The sequence below is a fragment of the Sminthopsis crassicaudata genome, chromosome 1, assembly GCF_048593235.1.
Source record: "Sminthopsis crassicaudata isolate SCR6 chromosome 1, ASM4859323v1, whole genome shotgun sequence".
In the NCBI taxonomy this organism is placed as follows: Eukaryota; Metazoa; Chordata; class Mammalia; order Dasyuromorphia; family Dasyuridae; genus Sminthopsis; species Sminthopsis crassicaudata.
This window is the reverse complement of record NC_133617.1, coordinates 283725106-283744286: the sequence shown is the minus strand read 5'-3', so window position 1 is coordinate 283744286 and position 19181 is coordinate 283725106. Positions and strand designations below refer to the sequence as shown.

Sequence of the window (19181 nt, the reverse complement as noted above, 5' to 3'; positions counted from 1 at the left end):
TGTGTCCAGAAAAGGCCGATTTATTTAGTACAGTGAGTCTTTTAGGACCTACAATTGCATGGAGGATTGAAGAAATGGGAGACAATTTGCATCAGCATTTACAAAACTGCACACACACACAAAAAAAAAATTCATATTTTTCCTTGGCACTAGATGAAAGTAATGATGTTCGTGATTCTGCACAACTTCTAATTTTTATTTGAGGGACAAATGATTATTTTGAAGTCATAGAAGAGCTTGCTGCACTGCAAAACATTAAAGGAACAACTACAGGAGAGGATATCTATGAAAAGGTTTGCCAAACTATGAATGGTTTGAAGCTGGACTGGGCTAAACTAGCCAGCGTGATAACTGATGATGCCCTTAGCATGGCAGGGTCTAAGAAAGGAGTAATTGCTCTCATTAACCAAGATATGGACAAACATAACCATTCTCATCCAATAGCCATACACTGCCTCATCCACCAACAACCGTTGTGTAGTAAGTCACTGAAGTGGGACTGTTATGAAAATTGTGATATCTTGTATTAACTTCATTAGAGCTAAATTTCAGGAATTTCTGTCTGAGCTAAATGTTGAGTATGAAGATGTTCTATATCATACAGAAGTCCATTGGCTGGGTCGAGGGAGAGTTTTAAAACATTCCTATGACTTATTTCCACAGATTACAACTTTTCTGCTTTCAAAAAACAAAGAAATACCAGCACTCAGTGATGCAGAATGGAAATGGCACCTTGCCTTTCTGACAGATGTAACAGAGCTACTCTACAATTTCAATATGCAACTTCAAGGAAAGGGGAAGCTCCTCTGTGTTATGCAATCACATGCCAAAGCATTTGAAGTAAAATTAGGCCTCTTCTCAAACAAGTGAAAGAGGAAAACTTCTGCCATCTCCCCACACCTCAAAATCTGTTAGCAGAAAAACTGCTGATTGCATTCCCAAACAAAATATTTGTGAATTCATTGGAAAAATTGCAGAAGGAGTTCCAATTTAGATTTAAAGAGCTTCATCTCCATGAACAGGACATACAGCTTTTCCGTAACCCATTTTCTATTGACATTGAAAATGTGGATAATTGCCAAATGGAACTGGCTGAACTGCAGAATTGTGACTCTCTGAAAGAAGCATTCAAGTCAAGCAGCCTTCATAATTTCTAGGCATCTCTCCCTTCTGAGACATGTCCTCATCTCAGGAACCACACACTCAAAATGGCAACCATCTTTGGCAGCACTTATGTCTGTGAACAGATTTTTTTCTATAATGAAACATTTGAAATCTTCAACCAGATCAAGACTTGTTACAACTAGCAGTGACAAATACGGAACCAGACATTGACCATCTCATTAGCCAAAAGCAGGCCCATAGTTCCCATTGAAATGCTGGTAAATTTGTTGATTTAACTTTACTTCATTTTAAATATTGTATTTGTTCCTGTTTTGTTTCTTCATTTCAAAATAAGATATATGTAGTGTGCATAGGAATTGTTCATAGTTTTTGTTTTTACTATAGTCCGGCTCTCCAACAGTCTGAGGGACAGTGAACTGGTCCCCTATTTTAAAAGTTTGAGGACCACTGGTATAGAGTATGAGAACAGGAGAGGACAAATTGAGAAAAGGGAACAATGCTCAATCTAGGAAACAGAATACATGAAGGAAATGGAAAGCTGAAGTCAAAATAGGAGGAACAGGGGAGAACAAAATGTTAAGATAAGGACTTTATGCTCCAAAAGGGGAAGCCATTAAACATTTTCAGGGATAAATGAATTGATATGATCAGATTTGACTATACATTCATGTTACAGAAGGATTAGAGAGTAATTCGGATGGGAAGGAATAAGTCTAGTCTGCATGTCATTACAATAGGCTATGCAAGAAGCCATGGGTACCTGAAGTGGAGTAGCTGAAATAGGAGAAAGAAAGAAAGAAAGAAAGAAAGAAAAGAAAGAAAGAAAGAAAGAAAGAAAGAAAGAAAGAAAGAAAGAAAGAAAGAAAGAAAGAAAGAAAGAAAGAAAGAAAGAAAGAAAGAAAGAAAGAAAGAAAGAAAGAAAGAAAGAAAGAAAGAAAGAAAGAAAGAAAGAAAGAGAAAAGAAAGAGAAAGAAAGAAAGAAAGAAAGAAAGAAAGAAAGAAAGAAAGAAAGAAAGAAAGAAAGAAAGAAAGAAAGAAAGAAAGAAAGAAAGAAAGAAAGAAAGAAAAAGAAAGAAAGAAAGAAAGAAAGAAAGAAAGAAAGAAAGAAAGAAAGAAAGAAAGAAAGAAAGAAAGAAAGAAAGAGGAAAGAAAGAAGAAAAGAAAGAAAGAAAGAAAGAAAGAAAGAAAGAAAGAAAGAAAGAAAGAAAGAAAGAAAGAAAGAAAGAAAGAAGAAAAGAAAGAAAGAAAGAGGAAAGAAAGAAAGAAAGAAAGAAAGAAGAAAGAAAGAAAGAAAGAAAGAAAGAAAGAAAGAAAGAAGAGAAAGAAAGAAAGAAAGAAAGAAAGAAAGGAAGGAAGGAAGGAAGGAAGGAAGGAAGGAAGGAAGGAAGGAAGGAAGGAAGGAAGGAAGGAAGGAAGGAAGGAAGGAAGAAGGAAGGAAGAAAGAAAGAAAGAAAGAAAGAAAGAAAGAAAGAAAGAAAGAAAGAAAGAAAGAAAGAAAGAAAGAAAGAAAGAAAGAAAGAAAGAAAAGTGGTATGCTAAAATGAATATTCTTCATAATTTAATAATAGCCAATAATAATATTTATATCTTTTCTTTAAGGTTTTCTTAATGCTTTATATTTATTATTTCATTTTATCCTCACAACAACTCTGAAAGGTTACTGCTATTATCATCCCTATTTTCCTAATGAGAAACTGAGGCAGCCAAACACTGCTAATGTATGAGAGTTATTTAGATTATTGTATTGTTGTCTTTCTGATCCCAGGACAGCACCACCTAACTGCCTTAGAAAGCTATTACTTTTGAAATCTGACCTGTCCTTAAAAGGAAAGATCAAATGTCAACTTCATTTTCTCTGATTTCTCCCTACTACAGTCAGTCAAGTCTTTCCTTTTTTCTCCACCACTTAAATTCCTGGAATCTTGCAAATAGCTCTTTAATGAAATTAAACACCAGTAACAACCATACAAATAATACATGGTTATTTTTATTCATTGCTCCTTCTCCCAAATAGATTAATTCCATTTCAGCTTAGACCCCATCTTATCAAAACGTTAGGTATCTTACAGCATTGAGCATAGAGCTCTGCACATAATCTATACTTAATATTATCAAATTATAATTAAAGCCAATTAATAATTTATTTGAAAAATGGCAATTTTTATAATTTTTAAACCTAATTTTCCTCCTTTAATACACACACACCCATTAAAATGTATGCTAAGGACAGGAGACTATTTTGTTACTGCTATAATTTTTGCTTGTTTGTTTTTTGACTGTCTTTTTATCTCTAATACTAGCACGGTGCCTAGTACAAAGTAAATGTTTAATAAATAATTTCTGATTTATTTGAAAAGGATAGCTTTACGGTAAGAATGTTTCAAATTAGATGTCTTAAATTTAAGAAAAAAAAATAAGCGTCTGATGAAAAGAGAATAATTTTTTACTGAAAATACTGTCACAAATTTTATTATCCTCAAGTATTTTCACTAATTGGCAGTCTGAAATAATGTTATATAGACATAGCTGAAATATATTGTTCCAAATAAAAACTGTATAATATCTGTCCCTTTTAAATTTAAGTTCATTAATGATTAAGCTGACAATAATAAAGGAAAATTCATTCATGTAAATACTATTATACTGATGGATCAATGGGCATTTTAAAACTGAAGTTACTTGAAAACTGGTCAGGTATTCTAAATGTGAATATCTCAATGTCGAAGAGCCTTTGGATCTATGATCCTATACCCTTGCTCTCCAAAGGTTGATAAGTGTTCAGGGCCCATGGATGGAAACTCCATCAGAGAAAGGGGGAAATACCTACTGGCAGATATGCCAAATGTCCTGGGCCTACATACACCACCCACACATGTTCTGTTGGCAACAGAATGTTATGAGATTTCATAGCCAACAAGTCATCTGTGGTGAAAATATAATTTCCACATTGGGAAAATACCTCTGGCAAGATTCCACCACTGTCCTAGAAATCTACATCAAAGATAATTAATCCACAGTAAATGACTTGACTCTGAAGATGAAGTTTGCTATGTTAAAGACAGAAAGAAATGATTGCCTGGCATAATGCTTTTTTGATAATTTGTTTAGACATTAAAATACTTGAGAATTTACCCACTTCCACTTAATGACACTGTCTTGGAAAAAAATCATGATGCTAGGCCAGAAATGAAATTCTTAGAATAAATAATTGTTCTTCAGATAGAGAGAGGTACTTCAAGTATGGTATTATGTTGTTTGCAACACATCACTTGTAACTACTGATGACCCCATTAAAATGTAAGCCCACTTAAAACATGCTTTAAAGTAATTGAGAATAGTGCCAGTGTATTATTGTATACTAATTCAGGAAGCCATATGAAAAGAAAAAACAATGAACCAGAAATCAGGTAAAAAAGGGATATGAGCCTCAGCTCATTCAAGAATATAAATAATGAACATTGCAATGAAAAAGCTGCAGTTTTAGGTCTCTTGAATCAGTTAAGTGGCAAAGCAATTAGGATGCCAAGCCTAGAGTCATGATTCATCTTCCTGAGTTCAATTTCAGACACTTATTTGATATGAGACAGTGAGCAAGACACCTAACCTCCATTTTCTTCAGTTTCCTCAATTATAAAAATGAAGATAATTCCCAGAGTTGTTGATGAGGTTCAAATTAGATCATATTTTTAAATGATTATCACAGTGGCTGGCACATAATATATACTGTTAATAAATGGTTATCCATTTCACTTTTCTCCTTCCTTTTCTAAGATTTAATAGTATATATATATGTATGTATGTATGTATTTAAATGACCCAGTGGAAGCAGCATGCTAGAATACTTTTATTATTATATATCAGCTGATTGCAAATCCTATTTCTGAGCATGTTTAATCCTAAAGGTTAAGTAAGCATTACATCCTTCAAAACAATTTCAGAGAAATTATTTACTAAGTCACACATAGGTTGTAATCTACTTTGATAGAGAAAACTATTATACTGAGAATTCCTCATGATAAGAAATCTTACAGTTACAGATCATCAACTGGGTCATAAGTATCCTACTCACCCCTATATTTCTTAATACTCTATGGATGCAATGTCTGTTGATAAAACTATCCATGAGAATATAAATTGAGAATTCTAAATTATTTTTAATATGAAAGATTTACTGGTCCTTTTTTTCCCCCTTGACAGCCTCAAAAGGATGATCCAAAATAAATATATTTTAAAGGTTTATGACTTTTGTTTGGCAAAGCGAAAAAAAAAAAAAAAAAAGAAAAAGAACATTATCAAGCATTCCTACAAGGGTTAGATATATGATGAACTTATGAAATCAAACATCATCAGTAATTTAATGTTCATTCAGTTGGAAAGATATTATACTATTCAGGAAGCCATTACACTAAATCAGGAAGCCATATGAAAAGAAAAAACAATGAACCGGAAATCAGGTAAAAAAGGGATATGAGCCTCAGCTCCATTAAGAATATAAATAATATATACAGATATACAGATTGAAAAACACATTTTTGGATGTGACCAATGTGGGAATTTATTTTCTTTTATTATGTTTATACAACATAACGGCTCTGTATTCTTTTTATATTTGGTTAGAGGAGCTGAGAGGAAGAAAAATATTCTTGATGATCAAAACCTTAAAATTATTTTAAAAAGAATAAGTTAAGACTTCCGACCAAGATGGCTGCATGGAGGCAGACAGCTGCTTGAGTTCCATATTTTCTCTCAGGACTTACTTCATGACAAGCCTCAGAATTTATGCTTGACCGGAAAAGAAACCCACAAATAATCACCAACAGAAGACATTCTTGAAATTCACCAGAGAAGGCCTGTGTTTGCTCAGGGGAGGGGATAAACAGACAGGGTGCAGACTGAGGGCAGGCAATGAGAGCAAGGCAGGCAGCTCACACAGCTCAGACTGGAGGGGGGAGGGGTGCGATCTCTTCTGTTTCTGCAAAAAGACTTCTACCCCAGTGTGGATGTTCCATCTTGGCAGCAAGCCAGAATCAGCGGTGAGGGTGTAAACACCAGAGGAGCTAGCATCTCTTGCTAATCGGTCACCTCCACTCCCACCTGGAGTGACTCAGGTCATTCTTAGAGCCTCAGAACTCAAATGCAGCACAGCCATCCCTGTCATGTTAGTGCTTTGCTGCTGTCTCCTGAAGTCTGTAGAGGAAGCTCAGTAGCCCCATCCAGCCCCATCCCCCCCAAAAAAACAGACCAATTGTTTCTCTTGTCAATTTGTTTTCTTCTATTCCTGCTCTGACAAAATGAACAAAAAATTTGAAAGTGCTCTAACCATTGACAGCTTCTGTACGGAGAGAGAGCAGACTTCAAACACCAAGAAGACTAAAAGCAGATTGTCTCCAGAGGAATCCCCTAAGGGGGAAATGATCTGCTCCTCAATACATAAGATTCTCATGGAGGAAATCAAAAAGGCTCTCACAAGAGAGATAGAAGAGAAATGGGAAAAGGAAAGGGAAGCTTGGCATGAGAGTCTGGAGAAGTCATCCCACACATTTAAAGACATGGTAGATAAAGAGATCAAATTATTGAGAAATAAAATTAGTGAGATGTAAAAAGAAAACAGCTCTCTAAAAAATAAAATTGATGAAATGGAAAAAAATTCCATAGAAGATAAAAACTCAATTGGGCAATTACAAAAAGATACAAAAAAAGTGAGTGAAGAAAATACATCACTGAAAATTAGAATGGAACAAGTAGAAATGAATGATTCAAGGAGAAACCAATAAATAGGCAAGCAAAACCAGAAAAATGAAACAATTGAAAACAATATAAAGTACCTTATTGGAAAGACAACAGACCTGGAAAACACATCTAGGAGAGACAATTTGAGAATAATTGGACTCCCTGAAAAATGTGAGGAAAAAAAAGAGCTTGGACACTATTTTCCAGGAAATTATCAAAGAGAACTGCCCAGACGTTTTGGAAAAAGAGGGTAAAATAGACATTGAAAAAATTCATCAATCACCTACTGAAAGGGACCCTAAAATCAAAATGCTAAGAAATATAGTGGCCAAGTTCAAGAACCATCAGATTAAGGAAAAAATATTAGAAGCTGCTAGACAAAAGCAATTCAGATATGGAGGAGCCACAATAAGGATAACCCAGGATCTAGCAGTGTCCGCATTAAAAGAACGAAGGGCCTAGAATATGATATTCCGAAAGACCGAAAGACTAAGGAACTTGGTATGCAGCCAAGAATAACTTACCCAGAAAAAATTAGCATCATTTTCCAGGGAAGAAGATGGACATGTAACAAAATAAATGAATTTCATCTATTCTTGATGAAAAAAAAAAACAAAAAAAAACCAGATCTATACAAAATGATTGATCTTCAAATACAGAACTCAAGAGATTTCTAAAAAGGTAAAAAGAAATCTTGAGAACTATATTTCTGCCATAAAGGGTATATAAAGAACACATGTTTAAGTTGTCCTAGAAAATAAAGGTGGAATTGAAATTATATCATAAAAAAGGGTAAAGTGGTGGTACTACATCTCATGAAGAGGCAAAGGTAACCTCTTATATTTGAGAGAAAGAAAGGAGGGGGATGAACATAGTGTGTACCAATTGACATATATTCGATTTATGGTGAAACTTCTTCCACTTCATTGAAAAGTGAGAGGGAAGGAGCAAGCTAAGGGGAAGGGAATAGAGAAATTGTGAGAAAAAGGGATAAAATAAGAAGAGGAACTTTAAGGTGGGGAAGGGATCCTAAAAAGGGAGGGCTGTGAAAAGCAAGTGGTGTTCACAAGTTTAATACTGTGTTGGGGGGTAAGAGGGAAGGAAAGGGGAAAAGCATAAGAAGGGGTTAATAGGATGGCAAGCAATATAGAATTAGTCATTCTAACCATAAATGTGAATGGGGTAAACTCCCTCATAAAGAAGAAGCAGTTAACAGACTGGATTAAAAGCCAGAATCCTACTATATGTTGTTTACTGGAAACACACCTGAAACAGGATGATACATTCAAACTAAAAGTAAAAGGGTGGAGCAGAATCTACTATGCTTCAGGCAAAGCCAAAAAAGCAGGGATAGCCATCCTCATCTCAGATCAAGCAAAAACAAAAATTGATCTAATTAAAATAGATAAGGAAGGGCATTATATCCTGCTAAAGGGTAGCATAGATAATGAAGCAGTATCAGTATTAAACATATATGCACCAAGTGGTGCAGCATCTAAATTCTTAAAAGAGAAATTAAGAGAGCTGCAAGATGAAATAGACAGCAAAACTATAATAGTGGGAGATCTCAACCTTGCACTCTCAGAATTAGATAAATCATACCACAAAATAAATAAGAAAGAAATCAAAGAGGTAAATAGAATATTAGAAAAGTTTGATATGATAGATCTTTGGCGAAAGCTAAATGGAGACAGAAAGGAATACACTTTCTTCTCAGCAGTTCATGGAACATATACAAAAATTGATCATATACTAGGGCATAAAAACCTCAAAAGCAAATGCAGTAAGGCAGAAATAGTAAATGCATCCTTTTCAGACCACAGTGCAATGAAAATAACATTCAATAAAAAGCCAGGGGAAAATAGAACAAAAAATAATTGGAAACTAAATAATCTTATACTAAAGAATGATTGGGTAAAACAGCAAATTGTAGACATAATTAATAACTTCACCAAAGGAAATGACAATAATGAGACATCATACAGCAAATTGTAGACATAATAACTTCACCAAAGGAAATGACAATAATGAGACATCATACCAAAATGTGTGGGATACAGCCAAAATAGGAATAAGGGGAAGTTTTATATCTCTAGAGGCCTACTTGCATAAAATAGAGAAAAAGAAGGTCAACAAATTGGGCATACAACCAAAAATGCTAGAAAAGGAACAAATTAAAAACCCCCAGACAAACACTAAACTTGAAATTCTAAAAATAAAAGGTGAGATTAATAAAATTGAAAGTAAAAAAAAAAAAAAAAAACAAACTATTGAATTAATTAATAAAACTAAGAGTTGGTTCTATGAAAAAACCAACAAAATAGACAAGCCCTTAGTAAATCTGATTTAAAAAAGGAAAGAGGAAAAGCAAATTGTTAGTCTTAAAAATGAAAAGGGAGAATTCACCACTAATGAAGAGAAAGTTAGAACAACAGTTAGGAGTTACTTTGCTCAACTTGATGCCAATAAATTCGATAACTTAAATAAAATGGAAGAATACCTTCAAAAATATAGCTTGCCCAGATTAACAGAGGAAGAAGTAAATAGTCTAAATAGTCCCATTTCAGAAAAAAGAAATACAACAATCTATTAACCAACTCCCTAAGAAAAAATCTTCAGGACCAGATGGATTTACATGTGAATTCTACCAAACATTTAAAGAACAACTAACTCCAATGCTATATAAACTATTTGAAAAAATAGGGATTGAAGGAGTCCTACCAAATTCCTTTTATGACAAAGACATGGTACTGATATCTGAACCAGGTAGGTTGAAAACAGAGAAAGAAAATTATAGAGCAATCTCCCTAATGAATATTGATGCTAAAATCTTAAATAATTAGCAAAAAGACTACAAAAAATCATCCCCAGGATAATACACTATGACCAAGTGGAATTTATACCAGGAATGCAGGGCTGGTTCAATATTAGAAAAAATTATTAGCATAATTGACTATATCAATAACCAAATTAACAAAAATCATATGATCATCTCAATAGATGCAGAAAAAGCATTTGACAAAATCCAACATCCATTCCTACTAAAAACACTTGAGAGTATAGGAATAAATGGACTATTCCTTAAAATAATGAGCAAGTATTTACAACCATCAGTAAACATCATATGTAATGGCGATAAACTGGAACCTTTCCCAGTTTCAGGAGTGAAACAAGGTTGCTCACTGTCACCATTACTATTCAATATTGTACTAGAAACACTAGCCTTGGCAATAAGAGCCGAGAAGGAGATTCAAGGAATTAGAGTAGGTAATGAGGAAGTCAAACTATCACTCTTTGCAGATGACATGATTGTATACTTAGAGAACCTTAAAGACTCTGCTAAAAAGCTATTAGAAATAATTCAGAACTTTAGCAAAGTTGTAGAATACAAAATAAACCCACATAAATCCTCAGCATTTTTATACATTACCAACACAATCCAACAGCAAGAGATACAAAGAGAAATTTCATTCAAAATAACGGTTAATAGTATAAAATATTTGGGAATATATCTACCAAAGGAAAGTCAGGAATTATATGAGCCAAATTACAAAACACTTGCCACAAAAATAAAGTCAGATTTAAATAATTGGAAAGACATTAAGTACTCTTGGATAGCCCAAGTGAATATAATCAAGATGACAATACTCCCCAAACTAATCTATTTATTTAGTGCTATTCCAATCAGATTACCAAGAAACTATTTTAATGACCTAGAAAAAATAACAACAAAATTCATATGGAAGAACAAAAGGTTGAGAATTTCAAGGGAAGTAATGAAAAAAAAACTTAAAAATTAAGGTGGCCTAGCTGTACCAGATCTAGAACTATATTATAAAGCAGCAGTCACCAAAACCATTTGGTATTGGCTAAGAAATAGACTAGTTGATCAGTGGAATAGGTTAGGTTCACAGGGCAAGACAGTGAATAAAAATAGCAATCTAGTGTTTGACAAACCCAAAGATCCCAACCCCTGGGATAAGAATTCATTATTGGATAAAAACTTCTGGGAAAACTAGAAATTAGTATGGCAGAAACTAGGCATGGATCCACATTTAATACCAAAATGGGTCCATGATTTAGGCATAAAGAACGAGATCACAAATAAATTAGAGGAACATAGGATAGTTTACCTCTCACATTTGTGGAGGAGGAAGGAATTTGTGACCAAAGGAGAACTAGAGATCATTATTGATCACCAAATAGAAAATTTTGATCACATCAAATTAAAAAGTTTTTGTACAAACAAGATTAGAAGTGAAGTAACAAATTGGGAAAACATTTTTACAGTTAAAGGTTCTGATAAAGGCCTCATCTCCAAAATATACAAAGAATTGACTCTAATTTATAAGAAATCAAGCCATTCTCCAATTGATAAATGGTCAAAGGATATGAACAGACAATTTTCAGATGATGTAATTGAGCTATTTCCACTCATTTGAAAGGGTGTTCCAAATCACTATTGATCAGAGAAATGTCAATTAAGACAACTCTGAGATACCACTACACACCTGTCAGATTGGCTAAGATGACAGGAACAAATAATGATGAATGTTGGAGGGGATGTGGGAAAACTGGGACACTGATGCATTGTTGGTGGAGTTGTGAAAGAATGCAACCATTCTGGAGAGCAATCTGGAATTATGCCCCAAAAGTTATCAAACTGTGCATACCCTTTGATTCAGCAGTGCTACTACTGGGCTTATTTCCCAAGGAAATACTAAAGAAGGGAAAGGGACTTGTATGTGCCAAAAATTTGTGGCAGCCCTTTTTGTAGTGGCTGGAAAATGAACGGATGCCCATCAATTGGAGAATGGTTGGGTAAATTATGGTATATGAATGTTATGGAATATTATTGTTCTGTAAGAAATGACCAACAGGAGGAATACAGAGAGGCTTGGAGAGACTTACATCAACTGATGCTGAGTGAAATGAGCAGAACTAGGAGATCATTATACACTTCCACAATGATACTGTATGAGGATGTATTCTGATGGAAGTGGATATCTTCAACATAGAGAAGAACTAATCCAATTCCAATTGATCAATGATGGACAGAATCAGCTACACTCAGAAAAGGAACACTGGGAAATGAGTGTAAACTGTTAGCACTTTTTGTTTTTCTCCCCAGATTATTTTTTACCTTCCAAATCCAATTCTTCCTTTGCAACAACAACAACAACAACAAAATTCGGTTATGCACATATATATTGTATCTAGGATATACTGTAACATATTTAAAATGTATGGGAATGCCTGCCATCTGGGGAGGGGGTGGAGGAAAGGAGAGGAAAAATTCGGAACAGAAGAGAGTACAAGTGATAATGCTGTAAAAAATTACCTATTCATATGTACTGTCAAAAATGTTATAATTACCAAATTAATAAAAATAATAAAAATAAAATAAAAATAAAAAGAATAAGTTAAAAGATAACAATTAAAAAAACTATATACATATATATGTATATGTATATACATATAAATATATATATATATATATATATATATATATATATATATATATATATATATATTTCTGTAGCAGATGTTAGGTAGTTTGATGTACTAAAAAATTGTAAAAGATTCCAGAAAAGATTAGACAAATTCATAATGACAAAGTCATAACTATTTACAAGGGAAAACTAATGTTGTTCAGGGCTATTTCCCCAACTTTCAAGAATGATAGCAATAGGGTACTAATAGGACCATTCTAGGATATATCCTTTATCATATTTAATCTAGATTTTTACAGTATATTTTCAAAGGACAAGAAAAAAAGCAGTGCTGCTATCTTTGAGATATTAATTTTACTCTCAAAGAATCAGTTGCTAATTTGAATCAATGCACTTATATGGTCTTAACAACAGACATGATTTCTACCATAATATCACTTAATGCTGTTTAACATAGTTTCTTCATCTGCAAAATGAGCTGGAGAAGGAAATGGCAAACCACTCCTGCATCTTTGCCAAGAAAACCCAAAACAGTGCCATGAAGACTCAATCACAACTGCAACAACTAAATATCAACATCCTTCTTTAAAGGAATATAATCATTATGTGGGCCCATTATTAATTCGAATAAATAATTATTGGTGTTATGAGTAGGAGACCCATCTTTCCTCTCATTATGACTTTAACTAGAGCTAAAAATATCCCTTGCTTTATGGACTAGTTGATTTTAGTAAAGCGAAATATGAAGTAAATTATTTCAAGGAAAAATCTATTTTCCCCTCAACTGTTTATTTGTTTGTTTGTTTGTTTGTTTGTTTGTTTGCTTTTTTGCTGAGGCAGTTGGAGTTAAGTGACTTGCCCATGGTCATACAGCCCGGAAGTATTACATTTCTGAGACCAGATTTGAATGCAGGTCCTTTTAACTTTAGGACTGGCAGGTATTCCTTCATACCAACTAACTGCCCCTCAACGTCATTTTTTTAAGAAAAATGCTGATATGTTCCCTTGAAAAAATTCCTGGACTAAATGAATTTAGAATATTTTTAAGAAAGATTAAGATCAAGGATCCCTTTATGGCATGCTGACATTATAGCATTCAAAACATTTTCAGAATTTTATAACATATTTCTCACTGCTGGATTTCTCCTCTATCATGGTGGGTCTCGAACTTTCTTGTCCTTTCCCAGTCCATACCATAGGAATTCCTCCCATTATTTAAGAATCACTGCCCCTATTAAAATAACTAAAATTACCTTTTGTCTTATTCACTTCATTGTTTAATATATTATGATTTCTAACAAAACTGTACTGTAGTCACACAACTTTGCCAACATGTCCTAACATCTGTCTTCTTATGTAATACAGTCTAAAAATTTATCTTAACATCTTCAGGTTCCATAAAATGAATTTTTATATGGCTTTATCTATTCTTCAGTGTTTTAAATCCTGTTCAACAGGATCATTAAAAAACTTCTATAGTACTACTAATTAATTGATAAGGAAGTGACAACTTCAAATTAGACAAATTAGTTTCTCTTTAAGTAATGCTATTCTTTGACTAGTGAAGAACAGCAATGAGCACAGTGTTTTTCACATAGCAGGCATCCAGCAAATACATTTAATTGAATTAATAAACATTATTTTTACTTGTTATATATGTGTGTGTGTGTATATATATGTATACATATATATATATATATATATATATATATATATGTATACATATATATATGTATGTATCTGACATCTTTATTTATATGTATCCCTATATTGCTTTAGACCTCAATGGGAGATAAACATTTCATTCCTTAAAAGTATAGGATATATTTCAAAATATATTAGAAAACAATAAAATCTTTTAAAATCCATTAAAATAATCATTGAAATACTCTGTAGGTTTTAGTAAGTGCAAAATAAAATTCTAAGACTTGGATTCACTAAGCATGATTTAATCATTTCTTTTTACCTTTTTCCTTCATTAGAAACACACCAATGAAAAATAGTGTCAAAAGGGACTGAATTGATGAGAGGAAACAGGGTAATTCACAGGCTAAACTTTCACAGGTTTGGGCAGATGCCATATTGAGGCAGAGGATATAGCCCACATTGGCACATACCAAGGTCAGCTCACTAGCTATGCCATGCTTAAGTTTCTAGGATTGCTTGGTGAGTAGTGAAGCACAAGAAGGAAATGATTTCCACAATAACTTGGAAATATCAAGTTCTAACTGAACTATCAAATGTATCAACATGGGTCCTGGGCTGATTTCAATTTAATTCAACAAATATTTATACATGACTGGCTATTTGGCTTACAATAGAAAGTTAACTAATAAAAAGAATAGTGAATTGGGAATCAGATGTCTGTATATCCTTGAAAAATGCCAGAATTCTAACCCATTTCCTCTGGGTCTGCCATAAAAGAAAGGAAGAGTGAAATATGTGCCAGTCAATATCTTTTCCAGCTGGGAAACTGGCAGTAGGGTTTTAAAAGTGATGGATAAGCAACTGCCACTTGAGTATACCTGGCATAATTTGATAGTATTTATTTTTACATTCAAGTCTATCCCATTATCTACTTACGAAATCTATAACCTAATAATGGGGGAAGGAGAACTTAGAAATTCAATGTTAAAATCAGAACTCACAATTTAATTTCAAAAGTCTATTTTTTTAAAATGTAAGTTTATTATTTCTACTTAGTCAAAACTTAACAATTTATAACTCAATGGACTCAAAACAATTCAAAACTGGAATGGTTTCTTACACTATCTAAGCACCTTTATCATCTGTTCCCATCACCCAACTTCATTACTTTTAAAATTATTTTAATCTCTCTCTCTCTCTCTTGTCATCTACATCCAATAAACTATCAATTCTTTCCCTACAAAAATTTATTTTTCTATTCAATACCATTGTAACCATCTTATTCTAAGACAACATCACCTAATTTCTGGATTCTAGCAAGAACCATTGAGATGGGTTAATTGTTCTAATCTCTTTCCATGAAATCCATTCTACATATTCTTTCAAGAATTTACTTTTTCAGTAGATCATGACATTCAAGATTCAACAGTGGTTCCAGAACATTCATCATAAATGTAGCCCTAAGTCTCTTTCTTGTTTCTTAAGATTCTTGTCATGGAATATTCTGATCCAACCAAGACAGTTTAGTTGCTGTCTCCTGAAAAACACAGGCTCATTTTTTACTGATTTATTTAATTTCCTCAAATTCCTCCCTAATAACCTGGCATCCCTTCATTCAAAATCCAACCTAAAATCTATAGTCTCTATAAAACCTTTTCTGATTATATGAATTATTCATTCTGTAATTCTATATCCTCTTATTTTTAGTGTAGTTTGAAAAAAAAATCTAAAGTTTCTAACATTTTTACGTGTGCTTATCCAGTCTTTCAAATTATGTTACATCTTCTTTAAAAACATCAATAAATTGCCTATTTTTCTTATATATTGTCTTGCTAATTGGATTACAGATCACTGCTAATGAGTGCAGATCTATATTGATTACAAATGCAATTGAGGGCTTAACTGTGACTAAAATGAGTTCTATTTTTTAAATGATATTAATATTCATCGATGAGGTTTAAAAGTAGATCATAAGGTGACTAAAATAAATGATATTAAATATATTGCACTAGATTAAAAAATATAATTACCATTGAACCTTTTAAATAAATGAGAGATCAAGTAACTAAGAAAAATAATGTGTTCACAGTAGATCAACACTTGTAGCTATAAACTTATTTGGTATTAATCCAAAGTATCTCAAAACAGAAACACAACTGCTGTCAGACTCTTCCTTAACTTTGTAGTCTGGAAAACATATTGCAATATTAAAATCTGCTCTCTTATTTTACTTTGCCAATGAACTCCTCTGTAGACAAGTTAATGGCCAAGTCATGGTTCCAGAGCTAATAGTATCTAAGGGCAACACAACATAAATCCTGTCTGGTTTCTGGATCTCCATTTCAAGGCTAGGATAAAACCAGTGAAACTAAAAGAGAAGGCTATATAAACTTCTTATACCAGATTTCTTCCAATAGGCATTAGTTAACTTTGGAAGTTTGCTATAACACACACACACACACACACACACACACACACACACACACACACACACACACTCAAAGAGAAATATTCTTTTATAACTTCTATGTTTTTGCAATATAAAACTTTAAGCTATATTGAGATTTCTGGGATCATCTTTGCAGATGTCTTCCTCAACCTCCTTATCTTATATAATCTTCTGTCAATTAGAAAGCAATTAATTCTTCAGATTGCCAAAAGCATTTTTGGTACAAATAAAAAATAATATTCCTGTTTTTCTTTACACTGAAAAGAGTATTCTTGGAATTGTATGATAAAATACAAAATAAATGATGTACTTTAAGATTCATCAAATAAGCAGAAAGTTGAGCTAACATATATTCTTCATAAAAAATAAAAAGCACTTGGCTTTTATTTTCAATACATTAAAATAGATAACATAGGTTGGTGTTCTTGGCTGAGTCTTTCTAAATGCTATCTATTCTCTTAACGATAAATCTTTTTTAATAAGCAAATTTTAAACAAGATTTGAATCCTATGAGTTCATGGAATTTGGTTTAGGATGACTTAAACAACTTTAACTTCAGGCCTTAACAAAGGTCACTGAAAGCCAACCTACTGTGGTATGATTTTAAATGAGAAATATTGATGTCCTGAAAGGTCACTGAAACCAGAAACATATTCAAGCCTCATTACCACTAATTAAAACTTATAATTAGACTTTTCTAATTCTAATACTATCCTCTAGCTAATAGTAGTCTCTTCAGCAAGTGCCTAATGCTCTAAATCACTAAGATACCATGTAATTTTTTAGCCAAAAGTAATCTTGTGACTTAAAATCTATTCTGTAATCTTCTTATTTTGCTGTAGGAATGGGTTAAACATTTGAGAGGGACATAAGAAAAATCTGCTTTGAATTCATGGTTCAATATTTGATGCTTTAACTAAAGTGTTCTCACATTACAAACATAAGCAAATCAGATACTGTAGACAGATATATCAACATGGCACATTTCTAGATAAACTTTCCTTATAATCTATTGAATTTTCACCAGTAGATTTGTATTAGTAACCTAAATCTAGAAATATGTATGTGTTCACATTCATATGTTACACATAAGTGCGTATGTATTTCCCTGTTACAGGACCCTAACCTTTTCAAATGTAAAGTCTTATGGAACAATGGCTCTCAGGTCACTAAATAGAAAATGGGACAGTTGCTCAGTGGCTTTAGATACCAAAGACTCAAATAATTTAGCCAATTAAAACTTATCTCATTAATTTTTAAATTTAAATTTAACTATTGTATATGTATATAGTCATTTGTATTACCTCCATATATATAGACATGTGTGTGTGTGTGTGTGTGTGTGTGTGTGTGTATCAACACAGAGTGGAAGTTTACCATAGAAAAGCTATCATACTTCTCACAAAGCAGATAAACTGAAAATTAGCAAGTAACATTAGGACATTTAATTGTGGTGCTGAAAGAAAGAATCTATCAACATTTTTTTTTTCTGTGAAAACCACTCACAATATGTCCTTACCATATATTCCATATTAGAAGCTGGTGGATATACCTGACTTCTTAACTTATTATGAAGGTCCAAGATACTCTGCATATCATTGTCTGTGATCGCCCTTTTCCCTCTTTGCTTGGCGATCCACCACTCACCATCTTCGTCCATGTACTTTTCCAAAAGTTTCTCCAAAACTGTTGCATTGGGTACAACCATTGCTGGAATCGCATTAGCAATGAAAAGCAATGAAGTTATTCTGAGCCACTCTTGTGCTGCCCACTTCATTGTGAATGATTTCAGGATTCCCCTAGGATAAACTCCAATACAAAGTCTTCTTTCCACTCCTTTTTGACTCTAAAGGTATGAATGAGAGTTCAATAATTAAGGCAAAAGTTCAAGATGAAATGGCTTTTAGTTATTTTTTAAATTATACAATAATTAGAAATGAATAAAAGATACCATTGTAAGGTGAAGTGGAAAGGGACACTCATTATTATGGTTTCTACATAAGTTATCCTTTATCATAACTTTATATAAAAGTAGGTTTCACATATACATAGAAATCCATTTTGTTCAGTTATGTGCCAAGTTCTGTATCATTAAGACAAAAAAATTAAGTAGATTGTCCTCTAAGAAAAAAAAAACCTAGAAAAAATAATAAAGTTTTAATTATAAGATTTCACATGACACAAAATGGTGACTAGGATACAAGTGAAACCCAAGATTATGATCATCTATACCATCAACCAAAGTAGTTTTAAGAAGAAGAAGAACAAGAACAAATAGACCAAGAACAAGATCTAGAACAAGAACAAGAACAAGAAAGAAGAAAAGGAGGAAAAAGGAGGAGGAATGATTGGATGTAGTTTGTTATTTGGGGAAGCTTTGGTAACAATTATCAAAAACACTGAGTTTGGGGAAATTGGAATGAGAAAATGTCACTCTTTTTTCTAAAGAAATTCACAATGCAGTTTTTACATCAGTTACATGTGCATTTCAATTGTACTACCTACAACTACCACTACCATCTCAAAGAGCAGAAATCAGTACTGCTTCTTAACCACGTGTACCTTTACTTTCCTTCCAAAAAAACAAAAGTCCTTATGCCTTGGACTGTGTGTTTCTTTCCCATAGTCCAACCTTGTTTGCCATTGGGTCTCTGGTGTCACAAACTCAAGCTTTCTCAAAAGCAAACAAACAAAATTCGGATCCCCCTTTTCATCTCTATACTCTTCTGGGAGAGTTCCTAGTATAGACAACCCAACACTTTCAAAATAACAACATT

At 33.0% G+C, this 19181-nt stretch overlaps 1 protein-coding gene across 3 annotated transcripts in view; it reads right to left on the bottom strand.

Annotated features, from left to right (window-relative positions):
• CRISPLD1 (cysteine rich secretory protein LCCL domain containing 1) overlaps window positions 1-19181 on the bottom strand; it is a 53465-nt gene that overhangs the window by 33646 nt on the left and 638 nt on the right. For 2 of the 3 annotated variants that reach the window (XM_074278916.1, XM_074278917.1), the window contains exon 2: window positions 17924-18250. In XM_074278916.1, the coding sequence (XP_074135017.1) occupies window positions 17924-18181 (258 nt within the window). In that variant the 5' untranslated portion in view covers window positions 18182-18250. The remainder of the gene's footprint in view (window positions 1-17923; window positions 18251-19181) is intronic. The other variant, XM_074278918.1, reaches the window with a different exon arrangement.